Source organism: Triticum dicoccoides, chromosome 4B, assembly GCF_002162155.2.
Source record: "Triticum dicoccoides isolate Atlit2015 ecotype Zavitan chromosome 4B, WEW_v2.0, whole genome shotgun sequence".
In the NCBI taxonomy this organism is placed as follows: domain Eukaryota; kingdom Viridiplantae; phylum Streptophyta; class Magnoliopsida; order Poales; family Poaceae; genus Triticum; species Triticum dicoccoides.
Genome location: NC_041387.1, coordinates 530,456,846 through 530,477,873, shown reverse-complemented (window position 1 = coordinate 530,477,873; position 21,028 = coordinate 530,456,846). Strand labels below are relative to the sequence as shown.

At 44.3% G+C, this 21,028-nt stretch overlaps 2 protein-coding genes across 2 annotated transcripts; both read right to left on the bottom strand.

The window, feature by feature from the left end:
- Positions 1–1,156: 1,156 nt before the first annotated feature.
- On the bottom strand, positions 1,157–4,070 carry LOC119291285. Its single transcript, XM_037570020.1, has 5 exons — positions 3,803–4,070; positions 3,573–3,699; positions 2,530–3,183; positions 2,246–2,429; positions 1,157–1,811 (listed from the first exon to the last, which is right to left on the bottom strand). The coding sequence occupies exons 1-5, from the start codon at positions 3,877–3,879 to the stop codon at positions 1,783–1,785; spliced, it is 1,071 nt and encodes a 356-aa protein (XP_037425917.1). The 5' UTR covers positions 3,880–4,070; the 3' UTR covers positions 1,157–1,782.
- Positions 4,071–5,185: 1,115 nt separating this feature from the next.
- LOC119291284 (54S ribosomal protein L51, mitochondrial-like) lies at positions 5,186–8,008 on the bottom strand. The gene is made up of 3 exons (XM_037570017.1): positions 7,802–8,008; positions 6,635–6,741; positions 5,186–5,698 (listed from the first exon to the last, which is right to left on the bottom strand). Exons 1-3 carry the CDS (start codon positions 7,879–7,881, stop codon positions 5,526–5,528), a joined length of 360 nt encoding a protein of 119 aa, XP_037425914.1. The 5' UTR covers positions 7,882–8,008; the 3' UTR covers positions 5,186–5,525.
- Between the last annotated feature and the right edge of the window lie 13,020 nt (positions 8,009–21,028).

The following is a 21,028-nucleotide window of genomic DNA, read 5'->3' as shown; positions in this document are numbered from 1 at the left end:
AAACAACCATGTGTTGTTCAGGTGGACCACCTAGCAGTTAGCCGTCGAGCATAGGCACCAGACCAGGAAGACGGTGACCTCGCCGGGGGCTCATGACTAGGAGAGGGCTGGCTCCGATGATGATTAAAGACATGCGGCCAGGAGACAAAGGAGGTCAGGAACCCAATAGTCGAGGAGGCTGCACTCCAGCTGCTGGAAGAGTCCGCGGCCCCACAACCAAAGGAGGGCGAGTCTCGGCGGCGCAGCTGGCCTAGAGCTTGAGTGGCGGATCCGCGACGAGAAGAGCCCTACAAGAGACATGCCCTAGAGGCAATCATGATGATGTTATTTCCTTATATGTATTCATGAATTATTTCTATTGTCCTTAAACATCATCACTGATATGTACCAATGAGCATGTGACTTGTTTATGAGATTATATGTTTTATGATGATTAGTCTAATAGTCCTTAAGTGACAAGGTTATACAGACATATATCCTTTGACTAGTATACTATTCGGTTGATGACTATGTTTCACAAGTTGTGGGCATAGAGATACTAACCCAATAGTACATAAGGGATGGGAATCACCGAGTTGGACCGGTCCACCTTGAGACATGACGAGATATGGCCTTTGTCACTATACGTACAATGTATTTGTCGTGTACTATATGAAAGTATCTATACGACCGAAAGGGTGGGTGAATAAAAGACTAACAATTTTAAGTTTAATTATCAATTTTTAGGATTTATGAATAAAGTAGGTTATCTTGATATGGAACTAGATGAAAACAACCTATATGGCAAGCAATCTCAAAGCAAAGTAACTAGGCAATAATCTAATTAGAAAGCCCACAAGCATACAAAGCAAAGTGAAGTGCGGGAAATGATTAACCACAAGTTTATTTAATGTGCTTGAGTGCACATCAAAAGGTTTGACATCTGCTCCTGGTTGCAGCAGCTTAACAAACAAAAAACCTCTCTTTCAAAGAAAAAAATATGGGAAGAGAGAATTCAGTTAACTCAGTCAACAGGGCTGGTTTATTGCAACAGAAGGCATCCGTGGATAATAATCAGGAGCTAGAGATGCCAGTTACACCAGTTTATGGCTTTTTATGGGTGGTAAAACTTCTCAAAGATGCAACTCTGTAGAATTATCAAAAGCCTATTAGCACCTGTGAAATTTGAACTTCAGATTATAAATTCAGCCACAGACCAAACAGGATCGCCAAGCCTCTAACTCTGTTGTTTAGGTATTATTACAGTTCAAGCAGATCCCGGTACAACTATTCCAGCCTCTTCTACAGCACTTGAGAACAAATCTCTATTTGTATCTGGAACCAATTATCACAGGTTCAATAAAATAACCAAAGGGAAGCCTTCTCAAATCTCAAGTAAGGCCCCATAGGCGATAGCACAATCACCAGTCGGCACTCCCAGTCGCATTCCTGTTGCTAGCTGCACCTGCATCACCACTAGTGCAGCATGACCCTAATTTGAAGTTCAGGGCATACCATTAAGCACAAGCCAACTGGTCACTGTGAGAACTGAGATCTTAAGATACACCATGCCGCACACACCGTCCACCGTCCAGTGCATATCCAATGGCAAAGCCACTGAGTTACAGACGTAGCGTGGTGAATTGCTCCACGATCATTCTTCATTTGTTTCAATGTGGATTACCAGAAACAGTCTGCCATGGTTCCCAACTTCCCATATGTGCATGGTCACTCCTGTCCACATGCAATTTATGCTGATCTGGTGGGGCTTTTCTAACCCAATCACGAGCCCATGCAAATTTCTCACCATATTGTCTTGAATACAAACACAACTGGAAAGGAAGTACAAGAAACAGTAAGGTATGAGTATAAAACATTGAATAATAAGTGGTGACCCTAAGAAATTTATGATTGGATCAAGTCATCACTTAGCACAATATCAAATGCAAGTTTTCTACTCAAAATTCAGCTGAAACTCTGTTGAACGTAAAATCAACCTTAAAAGATACTCCCTCCGTCCCGAAATGTAAGACTTTTTTTATACTATGATAGTGTCAGAAAAACGTCTTACATTTTGGAACGGAGGGAGTAGTAAACATTAAACTGGTATTGTGATGTGTGGTGGAATGGATAAGTTACAGAATTGATTATCACAGCATACCTAATATATATATTTAGGCTGCAACTGACATTTCTAGCCTTTATTTCTAGTTGCTTGAGCAAGGAATAGAACAAAACAAAGAACATATAGAATGAGCGAACTTACATATTATGAGAATGGCAAGTGCAAATACAATCAATTGAGCAGGCCGCCCATATCGAATTTGATATTGTGATCTCTGAAGTTTCTTACGCAGTGCTCCAAGACAACCATAGAGTTTCTTATTGTATGTAACCCCATCGCAAGTATTTAAGTAACTCATGCTTCGTTCAGAGTATCCATCTAAGCCCTACAACAAAGAATGGCAATATAAGGATATAAAACTAAGCTTTAAACTGAATCATATTGAACAATGGATGTTAGAACAATTCAAGTAAGATCTCAATCACCTGCCCCAACTGAGGATTTGTGAGAGGGATTGCCGCTTCAAGATCCTGTTTGTCTGCATGTGCCCACCTCACAGCTCCTTTTTTGTACTTAACTGCAGGCTTAGGTTTCAAGGCACTCGGCAATCCGCACGCTTTCACAATATTCAGCAAAGGTGCTCTGTGTGGGCCAAGAGACGATTGTTCAGCAGCACCCTCTCGTTCATTTGGAAATGACATAGGCGACGATCCAATATCAGCACTGGCACTGACTGACCTCCTGTGCCCACGATGTGCATCTTCTTTTGCTCTCGCTGAACTCAGGTCTGCAGAGCCAGATGAATCATTGGAGCTGTCAGCTGAAATATTTTTCCTCACCCTTGTCGGGTTGCTGCCCACCTGAATATCACCAGCAGATGGGATTGTAACAACTTTATCTTGATGTTGAGGAGGGCTTGCAGATAAGAAAGCCGCAAGGTCGTCCCGCTCACTCTCGTCCAAATGAATCCAGCTCAGTGTGCCCCTCCCCTCTGCGACATTGGATGCATTCAGGTTGTTCTCAACCTCTAATATGCGATAGCCAATCGCCGCAACAAAGTTGCTATGCAGTGCTCTCGTATCCTTTCCCGCTGAGACAACCTCGTCATTTGATCTAATTGCTCGTTCAAGTTCATCAAGCTAAAAGCACAAATAAACAACAGTTAGCTTCTGAGTTGAAGGCACCTGTACCAACCTCTTAAGTATTTCGGGGCAATTTTACATGACTTGGTACTGTCTTAATCACACCAACGTCTACGTAAATGCAGTCTAAGCAGTATTTCTGCACAATGACTTGTAAGCAGAAGAAAGAAAAGAAATCCTACTAGTATGTTTTAGAGCAACTGTAAAAAACGATTCATGACGAGTCAACATATATGCCATGACAAGTAGTACTTCACCAATTGACCATGATTGTACAAATCTAACAACCCAAGCAGAACCAGAGGACGCCGACCCAGGCGAGCGGATCAATCCACGGCCGCGACACGAACGGTAAGGGGAGAGTAGCAGCGAGGAGCCAAATTCACCTGCCACTTGGCGGTGCCGAGCGCGGTGTGCAGCTCGCGGCGCAGCTCGGCGGCGCCGACCTCCCCGCCGAGGGCCGAGCCGCCGCCGCTCCTCTCCTGCACCCATATCTTATACACCGATTCCATCCTGCGAGGTCGCGAACAGGAAAACAAAAACGAGATCCATAAGAACCGGAACCGAAGAAGAAGAAGAAGAAAGAAACAAAGGTGCGAAACGGCGGCGCGCGCACCGATCGGCGGACTCCTGGACCTCCTCGGCGGCGAGGAAGAAGGGGTCCTTCTCCCAGCGGTCGAACGACGTGGCCATGGCGGGGGCGGAGACGGGACGGGAAACCTCCCTGGCTGGCGAGAGAAGAGAAGAGAAGAAAACCTTTGCGGTTGCGGTGGGTGTGGGAGGTGGGGTGGGAAAGAGAAGGGCGAGCGGCCTCCCTCTGTCCTGGGTTGTTTGCTGCGCTTTGCTTTGGGTTGCCGCTACTATTTCGCGGTGGGGGCAGCCTGGCCCGGCCTGCTGGCGGCTATTTATTGGTTAACTCGGGGAACGAACGGCGCTCGTACGAAACCAGGGAGGATGTTCCTCCCCTCTGTTGAAACCCAGCGAAGCACGCCAGGTAGGGTAGGTGTTCACATATGAACATCCAAAATTATTTTTCACCCAAAAAAAAACATTATTAATCACCCTTCAGAAGAAGAAGAGACTTTGCTGGCAGCTGAGCTACATGCTGTGCCTCTCTCTGGCAAGCAGGTGCTGATCTGGATGTTGCCTGAGGAGATTTTGGGCTCGCCGCCTGCCTGCCTCATCGCCGACGGCGACCTCAAGGAGGCGTGTGGCTGCTTGCCCGATGGCGACTGCTTAGTGCGCTCCGCGTCCGCTGCTGCTTATCTCTTGCTCCAGCTTTCTGGTACTACTGGTCATTATGCGTTCAGATATTCTCAACGCAAACTGCAGCTCCAGCCGTCCTCTCCTGATGCGCATCACGGTTTACACACCCGTGGAGGGCAAAATCTGGTTGAAACGACTTCAAGATAGGTAGATATTCTGGTACCGGACAGCACGGCAGATGCCACTGATGAATGATGCCCTGACAGGCTGACACTACCAGCACGGTAGACAGCAATATAAATATCCACATCCCATTATACATATATACCTCAACTGTAATAAATGATCAATAAGAAGCAGGCGAAAATCTGAACCACTTTTTACCTTCTCCTCATTATTAAAAACAGAGTATCTGAAACAGTTCTTGGGACAGCACCATCCCAACAATAGGAAGACCCCACAAAACTGGAACCTGATTTCTCTTCGTCTACATTTTTCTGGCCACCTCGCCGTATTGTCCTCATAGTAGCATCTCTGTTAACCACCACAGGATTGAAAAAAAGAACTGTTCATGACATGCAGACTTGCAGAGCCACCCAGATCAAATTGTCTACCCTGGCAAGTTCAAAGAATCAAAACTGATTCCTACTCATCTACACTTTTTGGCCACCTCGCCGTATTGTCTTGTGTCTGATTCTCAGCTTTAACGCCACCCAATTGAAATGCAGTAGATACCTTCGGTTTCAGAGCGAAACTTGCAACAAGACTCCTGTTAATCATCTGATTCACTCGATTGACAGGAACATTCCCCGCAATGACAGTTTAAGAATAATAGTAGCATCTCTGTTAACCACCAAAGGATTGAAAAAGAACTGTTCATGGCATGCAGAGCCACTCACATCGAATATTCTACCCTGGCAAGTTCACGGAAGATGATGGTCTAAGATCACATCCGCCACTAACAAGAATCTCACACGTTTACATGATATTATCAGATTATTATGTCTCAAACAAAAAAAGAAAGAAACTGTAACTACTGACCAAAGGTAGGTCTAATAGCAGCACAGAGTTCTTGCCATAGATCTCAAACAGTTGAAAAGGAACACTGCAACAGCCTGTCTCAGAACTTTGACTCACATCTTCAGTTCCGTCGTCCATGTCCCCTGGACACTTGGCCGTTTCGTCACGTGTCTGGTTCTCAGCTTCACCACTTTCCTTCCCAGAGAACACCTTAGCCTACTAGCTTGCAACATGATGTCCTCAGGTGCTAAATTTCTGACACAAACCACTCTCTCGTTATGGTTTTCTGCACAAGAATAATGTTGCATAAATATCAAATAATAATCACAAAGCAAGCACATGTAGCCATGAGTTCAACTAACATGGATGGTCTTTTGATATGAATCGTGTCTTACTGACATGTGAGTGGGCCTTGTCATTTTGTCAGTGAGTTAGGGAGTGATATTTCCTGTCATGCCAGTATTTGGGTGGGCATTTTATGAAAAATATCCTAATAAGTAATCTCCTCCTACAACAGAAGAACATAATCTATATGGTTGTTTGGCCTGCGTAATGCCGTAACTCCTCCTACAACAGCCTAACAGAATCTATATGGTTGTTTGGCCTGCGTAATGCCGTAACTCCTCCTACAACAGCCGAACAGAATCTATATGGTTTTTGGCCTGCGTAATGCCGTAAGTCCTGCTACAACATCAGATTTGGTTTGGCTAGTGCAGTGGAATGGAATTATCGTGGGGCTAAACAATACAAAAGTGGAAGAAGTTACTACAATTTGTGAAATGCATTCCATGGAATTTGTTGAATGAACACCCGAGATGGATGTACTTGCATAGAACAAGCGCGCCCCTCAAACAAAACAAGCCAACATTTCCTAAAGAATATCTATTCATACAAAGAGCACAAAGTTAACCCTGTCATGCTTAAACCATGTGAGTTCACCTTTGGGCTGTTGAGCAAGTTAAATTCATCACAAGTACTTAAGCGCATGGAAGAAACAGTTACAAATGTCGCAGTGCTGCAATTTTCAACTAAATATGGCAAGTGTAAACTACAGTGCTTGACTGCAAGAGACTGCATGAAAAATAACTAACTCTATGCATTTAGTCAGTACCAACACAAAGATCTAAACAGCTATCAGAAAGTAACACCGTAATAAGCAATACAGTTGCCATATAACCCGTGATATAACACTATGATGGTAAAAAGGAATTGAAGATCTTACTGTAAATGCCCTTCAAGTTAGGATGCTGACCACGGACAAGCTGTGTCACTACCTCTAACTGGGGATTCTTTTCCTTCAAAGCTGGAAGATGTGACTCCATAAAAGCCCTGCAATTCCAAGGAGTGCTAGATGTGAAGGAGCAGGCAAATTGAAAGATTCAAGTGTTCAGGCACTGAATACTGACAACAAAGATATTGATACAAGCAATATTTAAGCTGCAAAGTCATACAACTAATGCTTAAAGTATAGCCTACCAATGCACAGGGAAAGAGGATAATATGTGAAATTGAGAATAAACTTATGTTCAAGAATCCAAAATCCCGAGCTTCATTTACAGCACAACCAGCAAATAACTATTGGCTTAAACTGTAACTGAACTGCTCTTCTAAACAAAATTTCTCCATTTCCAGTAATTCAGCGAGCTATTTTTCAATGGCATCATGTGGAACACATAATACAAACGCGATGCTCAACATGCACAATTGTGTCCACGAGGAAAGATAGCCCATCCCTACTTCTGCTTACAATTTTGTCGAAATCATTTCCATGTTGCCAGTCTACACAACTCTACATTGGTCAAGTTTGACTGTACACATACCATAATGGCCTACATCAGTAAACAGAGGGGGTGAAGGCCTATACACATTTTACGATAATGGCCCAAAGTATCCAAAAATACTCAAACTTGACAGTTAGTTCTTCACCGGTACATCTCAAACCTGTACGGCTACACACTACTGGCATCTTTCAGCAAAACCAGATAACAGGGTATAACTACTCCTCCGTTCCCTAATATAAGATCTTTTAGCTAGTATTTCAAAATATTGACTACATACATACTAAAATGAGTGAACATACATACTAAAATGTGTGTAGATACATACGAATCAAGAAAAGGCTAAAAGGTCTTATGTTAGGGAACGGGGGGGAGTATAACACATTTAACTTAAGGAAGATCTTTACAATAATTTTTTCCATGCAGAAACTGACTTTATGCAAAGTGTCGGTCTGCACAATCAACAGACAACTCCAACTCAATCAACAGAACGAGCAAGTCCGGTCTCCCCTACCGAATCTAAACTTGTTACCGCATCAAACGAGCACAGATCAAATCGCTAGGGTCTGCCTAGTGGTGAAATCGGCTCTTATCGGCATGATGAAAGGTACCTGATTCCCCTGCTGCTCCCTCCCCAGTCGCAGTAGTTCACCACAAGCTTCTGCAGCTGCCAAACACCCCTCAGCGCCATCACGCCCCCCTCAGATCAACGCAAACGAGCAAGTGCGTGGGTGGGGACTGGGGAGGAGGAAAGGTGGGAGAGGGGAGGGGGCGGCGGCGGAGTCTGTCCTGTGGATTGGAGGACGACGCTCCGGTTAGGGCCCAACGCAACGAGAAACATATCCGGCCCATATTTACCCTTTCTTTTTTTAGAATTGCCCATATTACCCATTAGCTAGCAGTTTCCGGGCCTGTGTGGCTGGGCCACTCCTATTTGGCGCGCAGGTCGCCAAATAGCGAGCTGGCGCATATACCCAAAATTACTAATTAAGGAGTACTCCTTTTAAAAATCACTTTCATCTTCTCAAGTTGTGACAAGTGGGGTGCTGCATTTGCGTCATTTGTCATAACCTGAGAGTTTTTCCTTTTTCATAGATCTGTTTATTCAAAAAAAATTATCTCCTAAACCGTGCGTCCAAATATCAAACCGTTTTCACTGTTGGATCCTTCGCATCGAGATCTTCAAAACTAGATTTCATGTTCTTCACGGGAAACACACTACTAGCACCTTTCAGAAAAACTAAATAACAAGCTATACTAACCATAACACATTTAAGGAAGATCTTTAAACTAATTTTTTTCATGCAGAAACTGATTTTGCGCAAAGTGTCAGGCATCAAGTACCTTACGCATGGTCTGCACAATCAACAGACCAATCCAACTCAATTAACAGACAGAGTAATCCGAATCTCCCCTCCCAAATCTAAACGTGTTACCGCATCAAAGCAGAACAGATCAAATCGCTAGAGTCTGTCTAGCGGTGAAATCGGCTCTTATCGGCATGATGAAGGGTACCTGATTCCCCTGTTGCTCCTCCCCAATCGCAATAGTTCACCACAAACTTTTGCAACTGCCAAACACCCCTCAGCCAGTGGCGGTGCCAGGAATTCATTCATGTGTAGTCAATCCAAACTTGTGTAGTCATACGTATGTATTTATGATTTTTTTTCTGCATGATACATACTCATTATATGATGTTCTTGCCAAAAAGCTGTGTAGTCATTTGACTGCACAGCTCATGCATGGCTTCGCCACTGCCCTCAGCGCTGTCACACCACCCTCAGGGTCAAAAAGTGTGTGGGTGGGGAGGAGGAAAGGGGGGAAGAGGGGGGCGCCCTGGAAGGAAACCTAGCTGAAGGGGAGACCGAGATGGTCCGACCCACGAGCGCGGGAGGCCACAACCTCCTTTTCCCCCTTTTTTACGTTTTCTCTTTTCGTATTTTGCTTTATCTATGTACTTTTGTTATACTTTAAAATATTATAAATATAAAAATTAAAAGAAACACTCTACAAAAAACATTTAAAACATGTTGAACAAGTATTTAGAAAATGTTTAACAAGTATTAAAAAAATATTTAGAAAGTATTAAAAAATGTTAATCAAGCATTAAAAAAAATGTTGAACAAGTAATTGAAAAATATTAATCAAACATGAGAAATGTTAAATGTGTATAGAAAAAATGTTGACCGTGTATTAAAAAAGATTAATATTTCATTTGAAAAATCTTATTCAACATTAAAACAATGTTACATGTGCATAGAAAAATGTTGGCCATGTGTTCAAAAAATGTTAATCTTGTGTTCAAAAAATGTTGAAAATGTGTATAAAAAATTATTGACCATGTATTAAAAAAATGTTAATCTTGTATTTGAAACATGTTAAACAAGTATTTGACATGTTAATCAAGCATTTTTTTTAAAAATTAAAATGTGTATAGAAAAAATGTTGACCATGTATTAAAAAAATGTGTATAAAAAATGTTAAATGGGTATTTGAACAATGTTCTTGACGTATGCAAAAAATGTAGAATGAAAACTAAAAGAAAGAAAAGAAAAATATTTTTATAAATGGTGATATTGTATTAAAAAAATGTTAAACAAGTATTTGAAAATGTAAATCAAGCAATTGAAAAATGTGAAACTGTGTATAGAAAAAATGTTGATCATGTATTAAAAAATGTTAAACACATTTGAAAAATGCTAAACATGTATTAAAAAACTGTTCTTGACATATACAGAAAATGTAGAAGGGAAACTAACTGAAAGAAAATAATAAATCAATGAAAACTAAAAAACAAAGAAAATGAAAATGAAAAATAAAACTGAAGAAACAAATGCAAAAAGAATGAAAAAACAATAAAAATCAATAAAGAGACAAAGAATAACAAAAAAGTTGAAACCCAAGAAAGGAAAAAGAAGAAGAAAAGAAGAAGGAAATGAGTAAGGAAAGACAAACCAGATAAAAGCAATGAAAACACAAAAAAAACCGGAGAAAAGATAAGAAAACCAAACTGAAAACAGAAGAAATGAGAAAAGGAAAGAAGAGACATGGAGAAAATCAAATAAAATCAAGCAAACAAAAGAAAAGAGGAAAAAACAGTAAAACTAAGAAAACAAGAAAAACCAATGGGAATCTGACTCGTTTTGCCTCAACCTCAAGCAGGTGGTGCCCTAGTACAATGGCAGGAACTCGACGCTAGCTCGCTAGCTAGCACCGCAGGTAACTATTGAGTAGACCAGGGACCGAATCCCCTGCGAGGTCCCTTTTTATTCGCTTATTTACCATTTGAGTGTTCATGAGCGGGCCGGCCTAGTTGTCTGCGCGAGTCACTATTTTCTTTAGCGAGAGCAGATTCCATCTCACTTAAGGCGAGATATAGCTCCCGCAGGAGAGGGGAGGTGTCGTGGAATTGTCACGCCAGATGTCCTAAGGAATGGACTTCGTCGTGGAGCCATCGCAACCAGGAAGCTTGAAGGGGTTAATCGGGACAAGAGACACGAGAGTTTTATACTAGTTCGGCCCCTTACGATGAAGGTAACAGCCTACCTCTAGTTGTGATGGAATAACTGGGGTTTCGATGACCAGGGAGCAAAATACGCTTTGCCCGAGTCTCGAGTTGTTGCCTCTTCCCCTGAACCGCCGCCGGGTCGTCCCCTTATATACAGAGGTTGACGCCCCGCGGCTCTACAGAGTCTCGGCCGACTCATAAACAGTATCTGGCTCGGTCTCTTAATATCTCTTTCCTTACAATACAAGTCACACCTCTACGACGGTTTATCATTACGGGCCTTAAGTATCCTCTGGGCCTTGGGCCCTTACTAAGCCGCCGTCTTCGACATTGAGCTTTGGGCTTCAAGAATGCTTACAGGTATAACCCGTTCCCTCCCGGCGGGTCATACCCAATAGTTATATCCCCAACATTAGGCCCCAGACTGATTTGAACTAGTTCATGCCAGTCTTTGACACTTAAGAAATGTCTTCTGCTCCTTGCTTATAAAATTTTCTGTAACCCGCCATGACGTCATCCTTCAAATTTGCGGTAACCCGCCATGATGTCACCTATCATAAATGCATGCTTTGTCCAATACATCTCAACGGATCTCTGTCTTAATGACCATCCAAAAATCGAGGCGCCCTTGTAGCTGGATAACTATGTTTTTTCGGCCTCCTTGTTTTTCGCGCCCACTTAACAGGTTTTTCCTTATAAATAGACCTGACTAGGTCTCCTCTGATTCTCCGTTCGCATCTTCTTCCTCGCGCCCCCATCTGCCACTGGAGCTCCTCCGCCGTCGCCACTACGCCCTTCGTCCTCGTCAAGCTTGGCCGCTACATCACCCTGATCTTGACCAGAGAACATCAGCGCTCTTCCTCCGCAGATCCTCCGCAGTAAGTTCTTCCCCTTTCCGCGCCATAGAACTGCATTTAGGGCTAGTTCGTGTTCCTCTGTATGGGCGTAGTTCATCCGAGCCTTTGCATTCTTCCTTGCCACGGCTTCACCTGATCCAGAAAACCCCATGGATCTGATGCGGTTAGTGTTCTGCATCTATTTTGGTTAGTAGTAGATCTCCTTTCCTTGTAAGAGAACCTCATCACAGTATATGAACTTTTGTGCGCCCTGTTTTTAGGTCTAGTAATTTTCATTTTCTGAACCTTTGTTTGATCCAAAATAACTGTTGCAAACTATGAAACCTGTTTGTACAATACTTAGGCAAAAAATCCATAGTTTGTTAGATTTATCCTGTCATGGCGACTCTGATCGCCGACTTTAAGGAAGTAATGCTCAATCAATAATCTGAACCTCCTCTGTCGGTTTAAATAATGCTGACGGCTTATGGCAGCTTAAGTAACCCGAACATAATTATCCTTATACCATTAGGCCCCTTCATAAGTCGCCATATCGCTATTCACAGTAATACTTTTATTCTGCCCAGCTTAAATTTGAAATGGCCCCTTTTTACTTTGTCTTTAGGCTTTCAAATAGAATGGCGCCCAAAGCACCTACCTCTTGCAACTGGGTGAAATCCATCGTCACTGACAGCACCTTGAATGACTTTGTGAAAATCGGCTATCTGCCGAAGAAAGAAGTCATGCCTTATCGTGCTCCTGACCCGGACGAAGAATTTCCTCAACCCAAAGACGGGAGGTCATCATTTTTACAGATCATATGAACCGGGGTTTCACTCCTCCCGGTTCAAAGTTTCTTAGAGATGTGCTGAAGTTCTTTGACCTTCATCCACAAGACATTGGACCCAATTCCGTGTCTAATATCTGCAACTTCCAAGTGTTCAGCGAAGTTTATCTTGGTGAAGAGCCCAATTTACTGCTTTTCAGAGAACTATTCTACTTAAACCGCCAAATAGAGTGTGCCAGCGGCCAGAGCTTGGAACTTGGCGGAGTTTCAATCCAGCGTCGCAGGGATGTGATCTTTCCCTATGCTAACCCGCCAAGCCATCCCAAAAATTGGAACATGACATGGTTCTACTGCAAGGATACCTCTCCGGCTAACGAGAACCCTCTGCCCGGCTTTTGCGCCCTTTGACTTGACACCAATCATCCTCTACCTGACAAAATTACTGCCGCAGAACGCAAATCTCTTGCTCCTACTCTGGCTAAGATCAAGACTCTGCTGGGGAACGGGTTGACTGGTATTGACCTGGTTCGGGTCTGGCTTGCCTGGTGAGTTATTCCGTTGAGCCACCGCACCGTCTTAATGTGCGAATATACCGGCGCCAAGGATGATCTCCTGCGCCATAGCCCTGACGACTTACCTGCTCATGTTGTTGATGACATGACCAAATCTCTTCTGAACGAGAGTCTGGCGGATTGTGGCAAAGTGGGTCTAGCCCCTTTCTGCAAAGATAACCTAGCTCCAAAGGTAAACCGCCCATATGAAATGTTTATTTTATTTTCTTAATGTTTCCCCCATACTCATGAATATGCTTTGATCCTTGCAGGCGGGTGATAAATTTTGGAAAGTTAAATATGATCATGAAGCTGCCAAGAGAGCCAGGAAGGAAAAGAAAGCCGCCAGGAAAGAAGCTGTAAGAAAGAGAGGCAAGAAAGCCTCCGCCTCTAACCTGCTTTGGCTATCGGACTCTTCTGAGTCAGAGGTAGCCCTTGACTCTCTTGGCTTATTTTTTAATCATCTTATTGACACTGATTATCAGCAGGAGGACACTGGGACAAGCCGGAGCAAGGCTGATGATGTAACTATCATTTCCTCCGACTCCGAGCCTTTGCCAAGATAGAAAATCTGCAGGGTGACCCGGAAAGTAAGATTTTCTCATCCTCTAGCTCATCACGATCCTCAATTTCTTTTGAAGCAACAAATTCATGAGAGACGGAGGCAGACCCGGACCAGCAAAGACATGGAGCTATCCTTCGGCTTACCGAATACTCCAAGGAAACGCCGAAATGAGGTTATCTCTACTTTAAACAAGTTTTATCCTTTGGCGGGTCTCTTTCGTCAACCACTCAATCCCTCTGACTCGGATTATCAGGATACTTCCCTTTCCTCCGGCGAGTCATTGCAATCCAATCTGCCAGCCTTCCAGACTGCTCCATGGTATATTAACCCGCTCAACTTGCATTCATTGTAATCTTCTTGCTTCTGTATTAGTCCTTTTATTTTAACACAGCGGTCAAGCTAAGCCCGGCAAGAGGGTTAGGAAGAATAAGCCAGCTGAAGACAGAGTTGTAACTGAGCCGGGTCTTGAGACAGTCGTGCTAGACTCAACCACTCATGAGCCGCCGCCTGAACCAGCTCAAGACTTAACTCCTCCTGCCACCGACCTGCCCACTGATCAAGCTGTTGATGAATCAGAGAATCCGGAGGCTCCTAGCCCAGTCCGGACAGATAATCCTTCCAATGCGGATGTGGAGATTACCAGAACCGGCTATGTTGAGCCGGGAAGGCCAACTATACTGGCCAAATGCTCCGCCAAGGAAGAACTTCTGGACCAGCGCCAAGTCAAGATGGATGTCACTAATTATGCCCATATGAGCATTGGAGATATCTTCTCTGGCTATATGAGCCAAGTGCATAGCAACCGGAACCTCGAGATTGACATGGTGAAGCAGATGCACCACAAATTCGAGGTATAACTCGTTCTCTCTTGTTCATTATCCTTTAGTATGTTAGCCCCCTAAGTCTGCTGCTTATGATACTTATGATGTAGACTTAGAAACAAACTTAGCAACATAAGGAAGAAAAATTTCCGGCTTACCATGTAGTCCCCAAGGGGCGGCTTAACCAATATGGTTGAGCCGGTTCTTTATATAAAGAAATTCTTATGGTTCTGTGAAGCGCAGTACGCATTAGCCCCCAAGTGCCAAATATTATTGCTTGCAAAATGCTTGGAACTTACTCTGATAAATCGCCATCTAATGAACTGCCATAGAAAACTCTTTGGGACATTAGCCTCCAAGTGCCAAGTATTATTGCTTGCAAAATGCTTGGGACTTTTAATATTGCATAAACAATTTGCTTGACTTGAATTTTGTACTTGTATAGGCCACCACGAGCCAACTTGAGTCCGAGGTGACTAATCTGAAGAGCCGCCTTGATACCCAAGAGTCGGAACTTGAAAAGGCCAACACCAAGTTCAAATTCAGTATTTCTGAACAAGAAAAACTAAAGAAAGAATTTGAGGCTGAAAAGAAAGCCTGGGCAGATGAAAAGACCGCGCTGATAAGCCGAGCTGAGAAAGCAGAGGCAGCTCTGGAAGAAATCACTGGTGAATTATCCGGTTTAAAGCGCCATATTTCTCAAATGGTCTCAGCCATCTTTGGTAAGTCGCCTTACCATTGTGTAAATATCTAAGCCATGCAATAGATCATACGCCTGGAATTAATTCTTCTGATTATGCTTATACAGGCCCCATGAGTTCAAACTTGAACCAAAACATGCTGACAAAAGGCAGTGTACACCTTGGTGGAGCAATTGTACATCAGGTCTCAATGTACCATTGCTTCGGTGGATGTGTCCAATGAAGTGCCAACCCTCCTAGCACACATCTTGAGGAAGCTTTCAGTTCTTCCGCAACGGATCAATGAACTAAGACGGTCAGCTGCAAGAGCCGGAGCGATAAATGCTCTAAGCCGGGCTAAAGCCTGGCTACCGGAACTAGACCCGACGGACATTGCCATTGGTTACCCAAGCCTGAAGGAAGATGGCTCGCCGTTTGAAGACGCAGATTTTCTCGCCTGTGTCAAAGAGATACGCCCCGTGGTGACTCTGATAGCAAGTGAAGTAGATCTTACCAAGTACCAGGCGGGCTATGATGAAGAAAACCGAAGAATTCCAACACCTCAATACGACGTGACCAGTCTGATTCCTCCACCTCGAAAGCATACCTTTGCTCCTGAAGTTGACCCGGCCGGTCTTGTTGACGATGAAGCCGAATTTGAAGCCTTGAACAACATTGACTGGTCATCATCAACCTTCCAGGAAAAGGAGCAGGGCGCAGACGCGGAGAGGGCTAACCCGGACGCTTCTGGGCAATCCTGAAGGTGAACCTGTCGTGGTGGCTCATACCTGGGGTGTAAAAAACAATGTGAAATATTTGGACTCGATGAGTCCTGTAATAGGATAGAGATAACTTTGTTGTGGTCGTGCCATCGTGCACGTTTTGACGCTTATTGTTATGAAGCCATCGTGCTATATCTATCCATGTTACTTATCATCTGCTGACCATATGCTTGATCAGGTTTCGAAAGCTGTCCTTCAACAGACTGCAAAAAATCCCTTGACATCAGCCAACCAGGCGGGTCAAAAGGATTTAAAACAATCATAGATTAGCTTATTGCCAAAAACCACAACTATGACCTTATGCTTACTACTTCTCGAATTTGCACCACCGGTTTAAATGACCCGGTCAATAAGGGTGATCACCCAATCTTTGGATACTCAAAAATTTCAGAGGTACAATGATGTTGATGGATCAATAACTCATCAGTTAATACTGAGCCGGGTTACAGTAAGCATACTTAAAAGTTGTAAACCTCAGAAAAAAATCTCAAGTCAAACAAGGGGGTTTCCAAAGCAATTTAAATCAAGAGAGAAGTACAAAATGTCAAGGCTACTGATTCGAATACGATCAGTGAACCGTTCCAAAGGGGTTTAAGCTAGGATTCGAATACGATCATGTAGCCCCCAATGGCTTTGGCTTTGCGCCGATCAAGAGGGTACCGACAGCTATGTTCTCTTTGGTTCGAATACGATCTATGTTTGAACAGGAAGCCCCCTAATGACCTTGAGAGTTTTTTAACGACTCTGATTCGAATACGATCAAAGTCGGTTCCCAAAGGGGTTAAGCTATGATTCGAATACGATCAAGAAGCCCCCAAGTGAGCTCGGTAGTGTGCCAATCAAAAGGGTACCGACAGCTATGTTCTCTTTGGTTCGAATACGACCTATGTTTGAACAGGAAGCCCCCTAGTGATCATAATTTTTAACGACTAGATTCGAATACGATCATAAGCCGGATCAAACGGGTTAAGCCAGATCAAACTTGATCAGCCCCAAGTGATCATATGAAATAATAATGACAATGACAATGACAAATTTACCTTTGTGTGAGGGAAATAAGGACAGAGGTCCTGCTTTATTATTTATCATAATATATACATTGGCAAAAATATGTACATCAGGGGAGCCTATGGCTCAAGTGTAGTAGGGCCGAAGATGAGCAATATTCCATGGCCTCCGTGTCTCCTCCTCCGACCTACGTGAGTCTTTGTGCTCTCGAACATCGATAAGGTAATATGATCCGTTATTCAAGTTCTTGCTAACCACAAAGGGTCCTTCCCAAGGTGGTGATAACTTGTGTGCATCCGTTTGATTCTGGATGAGCCGGATCACCAATTCACCTTCTTGAAAGGTTTTGGACTTAACATGGCGGCTGTGATATCGGCGCAAGTCTTGCTGGTAAATCACCGAGCGAGCTGCTGCCAAGTCTCTCTGCTCATCTAACAGGTCGAGATCATTCTGACGCGCATGTTCATTATCTGTTTCAACATAAGCCGCCACACGAGGCGAGTCATGACGGATGTCAGAAGGCAGAATCGCCTCAGCTCCATAGACCATGAAGAAAGGTGTATAACCCGTAGATCTATTAGGTGTAGTGTTGATGCTCCATAACACGGAGGGTAACTCCTCAACCCAACACCCCAGCGTCCGCTGCAGTGGGACCAAAAGCCGGGGCTTGATGCCTTTCAAGATCTCCTGATTGGCTCTCTCGGCTTGACCATTGGACTGAGGGTGAGCCACTGATGAAACATCAAGCCGGATATGCTCATGTTGACAGAATTCCTCCATGGCGCCTTTAGACAGATTAGTGCCATTGTCTGTTATGATGCTGTGTGGAAAGCCAAAGCGAAATATCACATTCTTCATAAATTGAACTGCCGTGGCTGCATCACACTTACTGACAGGCTCTGCCTCAACCCACTTTGTGAACTTATCAACCGCCACCAAGAGGTGGGTCTTTTTATCTTTGGACCTTTTGAAAGGCCCAACCATATCAAGTCCCCAGACTACAAACAACCAAGTAATTGGAATCATCATCAATTCTTGAGCCAACACATGAGCCCGTCTTGAGAACTTCTGACAACCGTCACATTTACTGACCAGATCCTCCGCATCAGCATGAGCCGTCAGCCAATAAAACCCATGAAGAAAGGCCTTGGCCACAAGGGATTTTGACCCAGCGTGATGACCACAATCCCCTTCATGGATCTCACGTAGAATTTCTTGGCCTTCTTCAGGGGAGACGCAATGCTGAAATGCCCCTGTAACACTGCAACGATGCAACTCGCCATTGACAATTGTCATTGATTTAGACCGTCAGGTTATCTGCCTGGCCAATGTTTCATCCTCAGGTAACTCGCCTCAGGTCATATAAGCCAGGTATGGCACCGTCCAATCTGGAATGACATGAAGAGCCGCCACCAACTGTGCTTCCGGGTCAGGAATCGCCAAGTCCTCCTCTGTAGGTAACTTAACAGAAGGGTTATGCAGAACATCCAAAAAGGTGTTAGGCGGCACCGGTTTACACTGAGAACCCAGCCGGCTTAAAGCATCAGCCGCCTTGTTCTTCCTTCGGTCAATGTGCTCCACCTGATAACCCTTGAAGTATCCCTCAATTGCATCAACCTCATGGCGATAAGCCGCCATGAGAGGATCCTTAGAATCCCACTTGCGTGATACCTGCTGAGCCACTAGGTCTGAGTCGCCGAAGCATTGTACCCGGCTTAGGTTCATCTCCTTAGCCATCCGGAGACCATGGAGTAAGGCTTCATACTCGGCTGCGTTGTTAGTACAGGGAAACATCAACCGGAGCACATAGCAAAATTTATCACCTCGAGGGGAGGTCAAAACAACTCCAGCTCCCGAGCCTTCCAATTGCCTGGACCCGTCAAAATGAATTGTCCAATATGTGTTGTCCGACTTTTCTTTAGGCATCTGCAGCTCTGTCCAATCGTTGATGAAATCGACTAGCGCTTGAGACTTGATAGCTGTGCGCGGCACATATTTTAGGCCATGAGGCCCAAGCTCAATGGCTCATTTGGCGACTCATCCTGTGGCCTCTCTGTTTTGAATGATATCCCCTAAAGGGGCAGAACTAACCACAGTGATGGGGTGGCCCAGGAAGTATTATTTAAGCTTCTGGCTTGTCATGAACACCCCATAGACAAGCTTTTGCCAATGCGGATAACGCTGCTTAGACTCAATCAGCACCTCACTGATGTAGTAAACCGGCCGTTGAACCGGGTGTTCCTTGCCAACCTCCTTGCGCTCCACCACGATAGCCACGCCGACATCACGCGTGTTAGCAGCTATATATAATAACAAGGGCTCCTTGTCAATGGGAGCAGCAAGAACCGGCGGCTCAGCTAACTGCTTCTTCATATCTTCAAAAGCAGTATTTGCAGCGTCACTCCAGATGAAGCTATCCGTCTTCTTCATTATTTGATACAATGGTAGGGCCTTCTCTCCTAACCGGCTTATGAACTGGCTTAGGGTAGTGATACGACCCGCCAAACGTTGAACGTCATTGATACATGCTGGTTTGGCCAAAGAGGTGATGGCTTTAATCTTCTCCGGGTTAGCCTCAATGCCCCTGTTAGAAACCAGAAAGCCCAGAAGCTTGCCTGCAGGCACACCAAAAACACACTTGGCCGGTTTAAGCATCATCTTGTAAACCCGAAGATTGTCAAAGGTTTCCTTGAGATCATCAATCAAGGTCTCCTTCTCTCTGGATTTAACCACTATGTCATCCACATAAGCATGAACATTGCGCCCAATTTGATTATGAAGACAATTCTGCACACATCGCTGGTAAGTCGCCTGGTCACTCTTAAGCCCAAAAGGCATTGAAACATAGCAGAAGGCTCCAAACGGAGTAATGAATGTCGTCTTCTCCTGGTCTTTAACCGCCATATTGATCTGATGATAACCAGAGTAAGCATCCAAAAAACTCAAACGCTCACAACCCGCCGTAGCATCAATGATTTGATCAATACGAGGGAGAGCAAAAGGATCAGTTGGACAAGCCTTGTTTAAGTCCGTGTAATCCACACACATACGCCAAGTGCCGTTTTTCTTAAGCACAAGCACTAGGTTAGCCAACCACTCCTGATGAAAGATTTCGATGATAAACCCTGCTGCCAAGAGCCGGGCTACTTCTTCACCAATAGCCTTCCGCCTCTCTTCATTAAACCGCCGAAGAAACTGCTTGACCGGCTTAAACTTTGGATCAATATTAAGAGTGTGCTCAGCGAGTTCTCTCGGTACACCCGACATGTCAGAAGGTTTCCATGCAAAGATGTCCCGGTTCTCACGGATGAACTCGACGAGCGTGCTTTCCTATTTGGGATCCAAATTAGCACTAATACTGAACTGCTTGGATGAGTCACCTGGAACAAAATCAACAAGCTTAGTATCATCAGCCGACTTAAACTTCATGACCGGCTCATGTTCTGTGGTTGGCTTCTTTAAAAATGTCATGTCTGCTGGGTCGACATTGTCCTTGTAGAATTTTAACTCTTCCGTCGCACAGACCGACTCAGCGTAAGCCGCGTCACCTTCTTCACATTCCAGGGCTACCTTCCGGCTGCCGTGAATCGTAATGGTTCCCTTATGACCCGGCATCTTGAGCTGCAGGTACACATAATACGGTTGTGCCATGAATTTGGCGTAAGCCGGCCGCCCGAATAGAGCATGATACGGGCTCTTGATCTTGACTACTTCAAACGTCAATTTCTCAGCTCTGGAGTCATATTCATCCCCAAAGGCTACCTCCAATTCGATCTTGCCGACCGGATACGCCGACTTACCGGGTACAACTCCATGGAAAACAGTGTTGGACTGCTTAAGGTTCTTATCAGTTAGCCCCATGCGACGGAAGGTCTGTGACGCCCGGATAATCATTCTACAGCAACCCCACGCTAATCATGCCACGTCACCTCGGTTACCGTTGCTAACCTCTTAATGATTCGAAACCGTTTTGAAATTTAAGTTCTAAATATGTCAAACAACAAACGTTTTCAAAAGTTGAAACAAAATTGTTCGGTGGGTGCCGAATATTACAAGGGTAATTATATTAAAGAAAACATATTTTTAGAAAGTGTCTGAATATTTTAAAATGAATTAAAACAGAGAAGAGAAATAATAAAAGAAAATGCAAAACAGAAAAAAAGGAAGAACCCCCCCCCCTCACCTGGACCGACTGGCCCAGCTGACCACCGCGCCCCCCTTGGGCCTCAACCCATCTGGCCTACCCTGGCCGGCCCAGCCGGACCGGCTACCCCACCCCACCTCACCTACTAGCCCACCC

Bases quoted from the DNA above. Each gene is read 5' to 3' on its own strand.
- LOC119291285 (XM_037570020.1), bottom strand. From the start codon at position 3,879: ATGGCCACGTCGTTCGACCGCTGGGAGAAGGACCCCTTCTTCCTCGCC. The intron at 3,700-3,802 runs GTGCGCGCGCCG...GCGACCTCGCAG, and splicing joins GTCCAGGAGTCCGCCGATCG to GATGGAATCGGTGTATAAGA. The intron at 2,430-2,529 runs GTGATTGAGATC...TCTTTGTTGTAG, and splicing joins CAAATCCTCAGTTGGGGCAG to GGCTTAGATGGATACTCTGA.
- LOC119291284 (XM_037570017.1), bottom strand. From the start codon at position 7,881: ATGGCGCTGAGGGGTGTTTGGCAGCTGCAGAAGCTTGTGGTGAACTAC. The intron at 6,742-7,801 runs GTACCTTTCATC...TTGGAATTGCAG, and splicing joins GGGAGCAGCAGGGGAATCAG to GGCTTTTATGGAGTCACATC. The intron at 5,699-6,634 runs GTAAGATCTTCA...ATTCTTGTGCAG, and splicing joins TAACTTGAAGGGCATTTACA to AAAACCATAACGAGAGAGTG.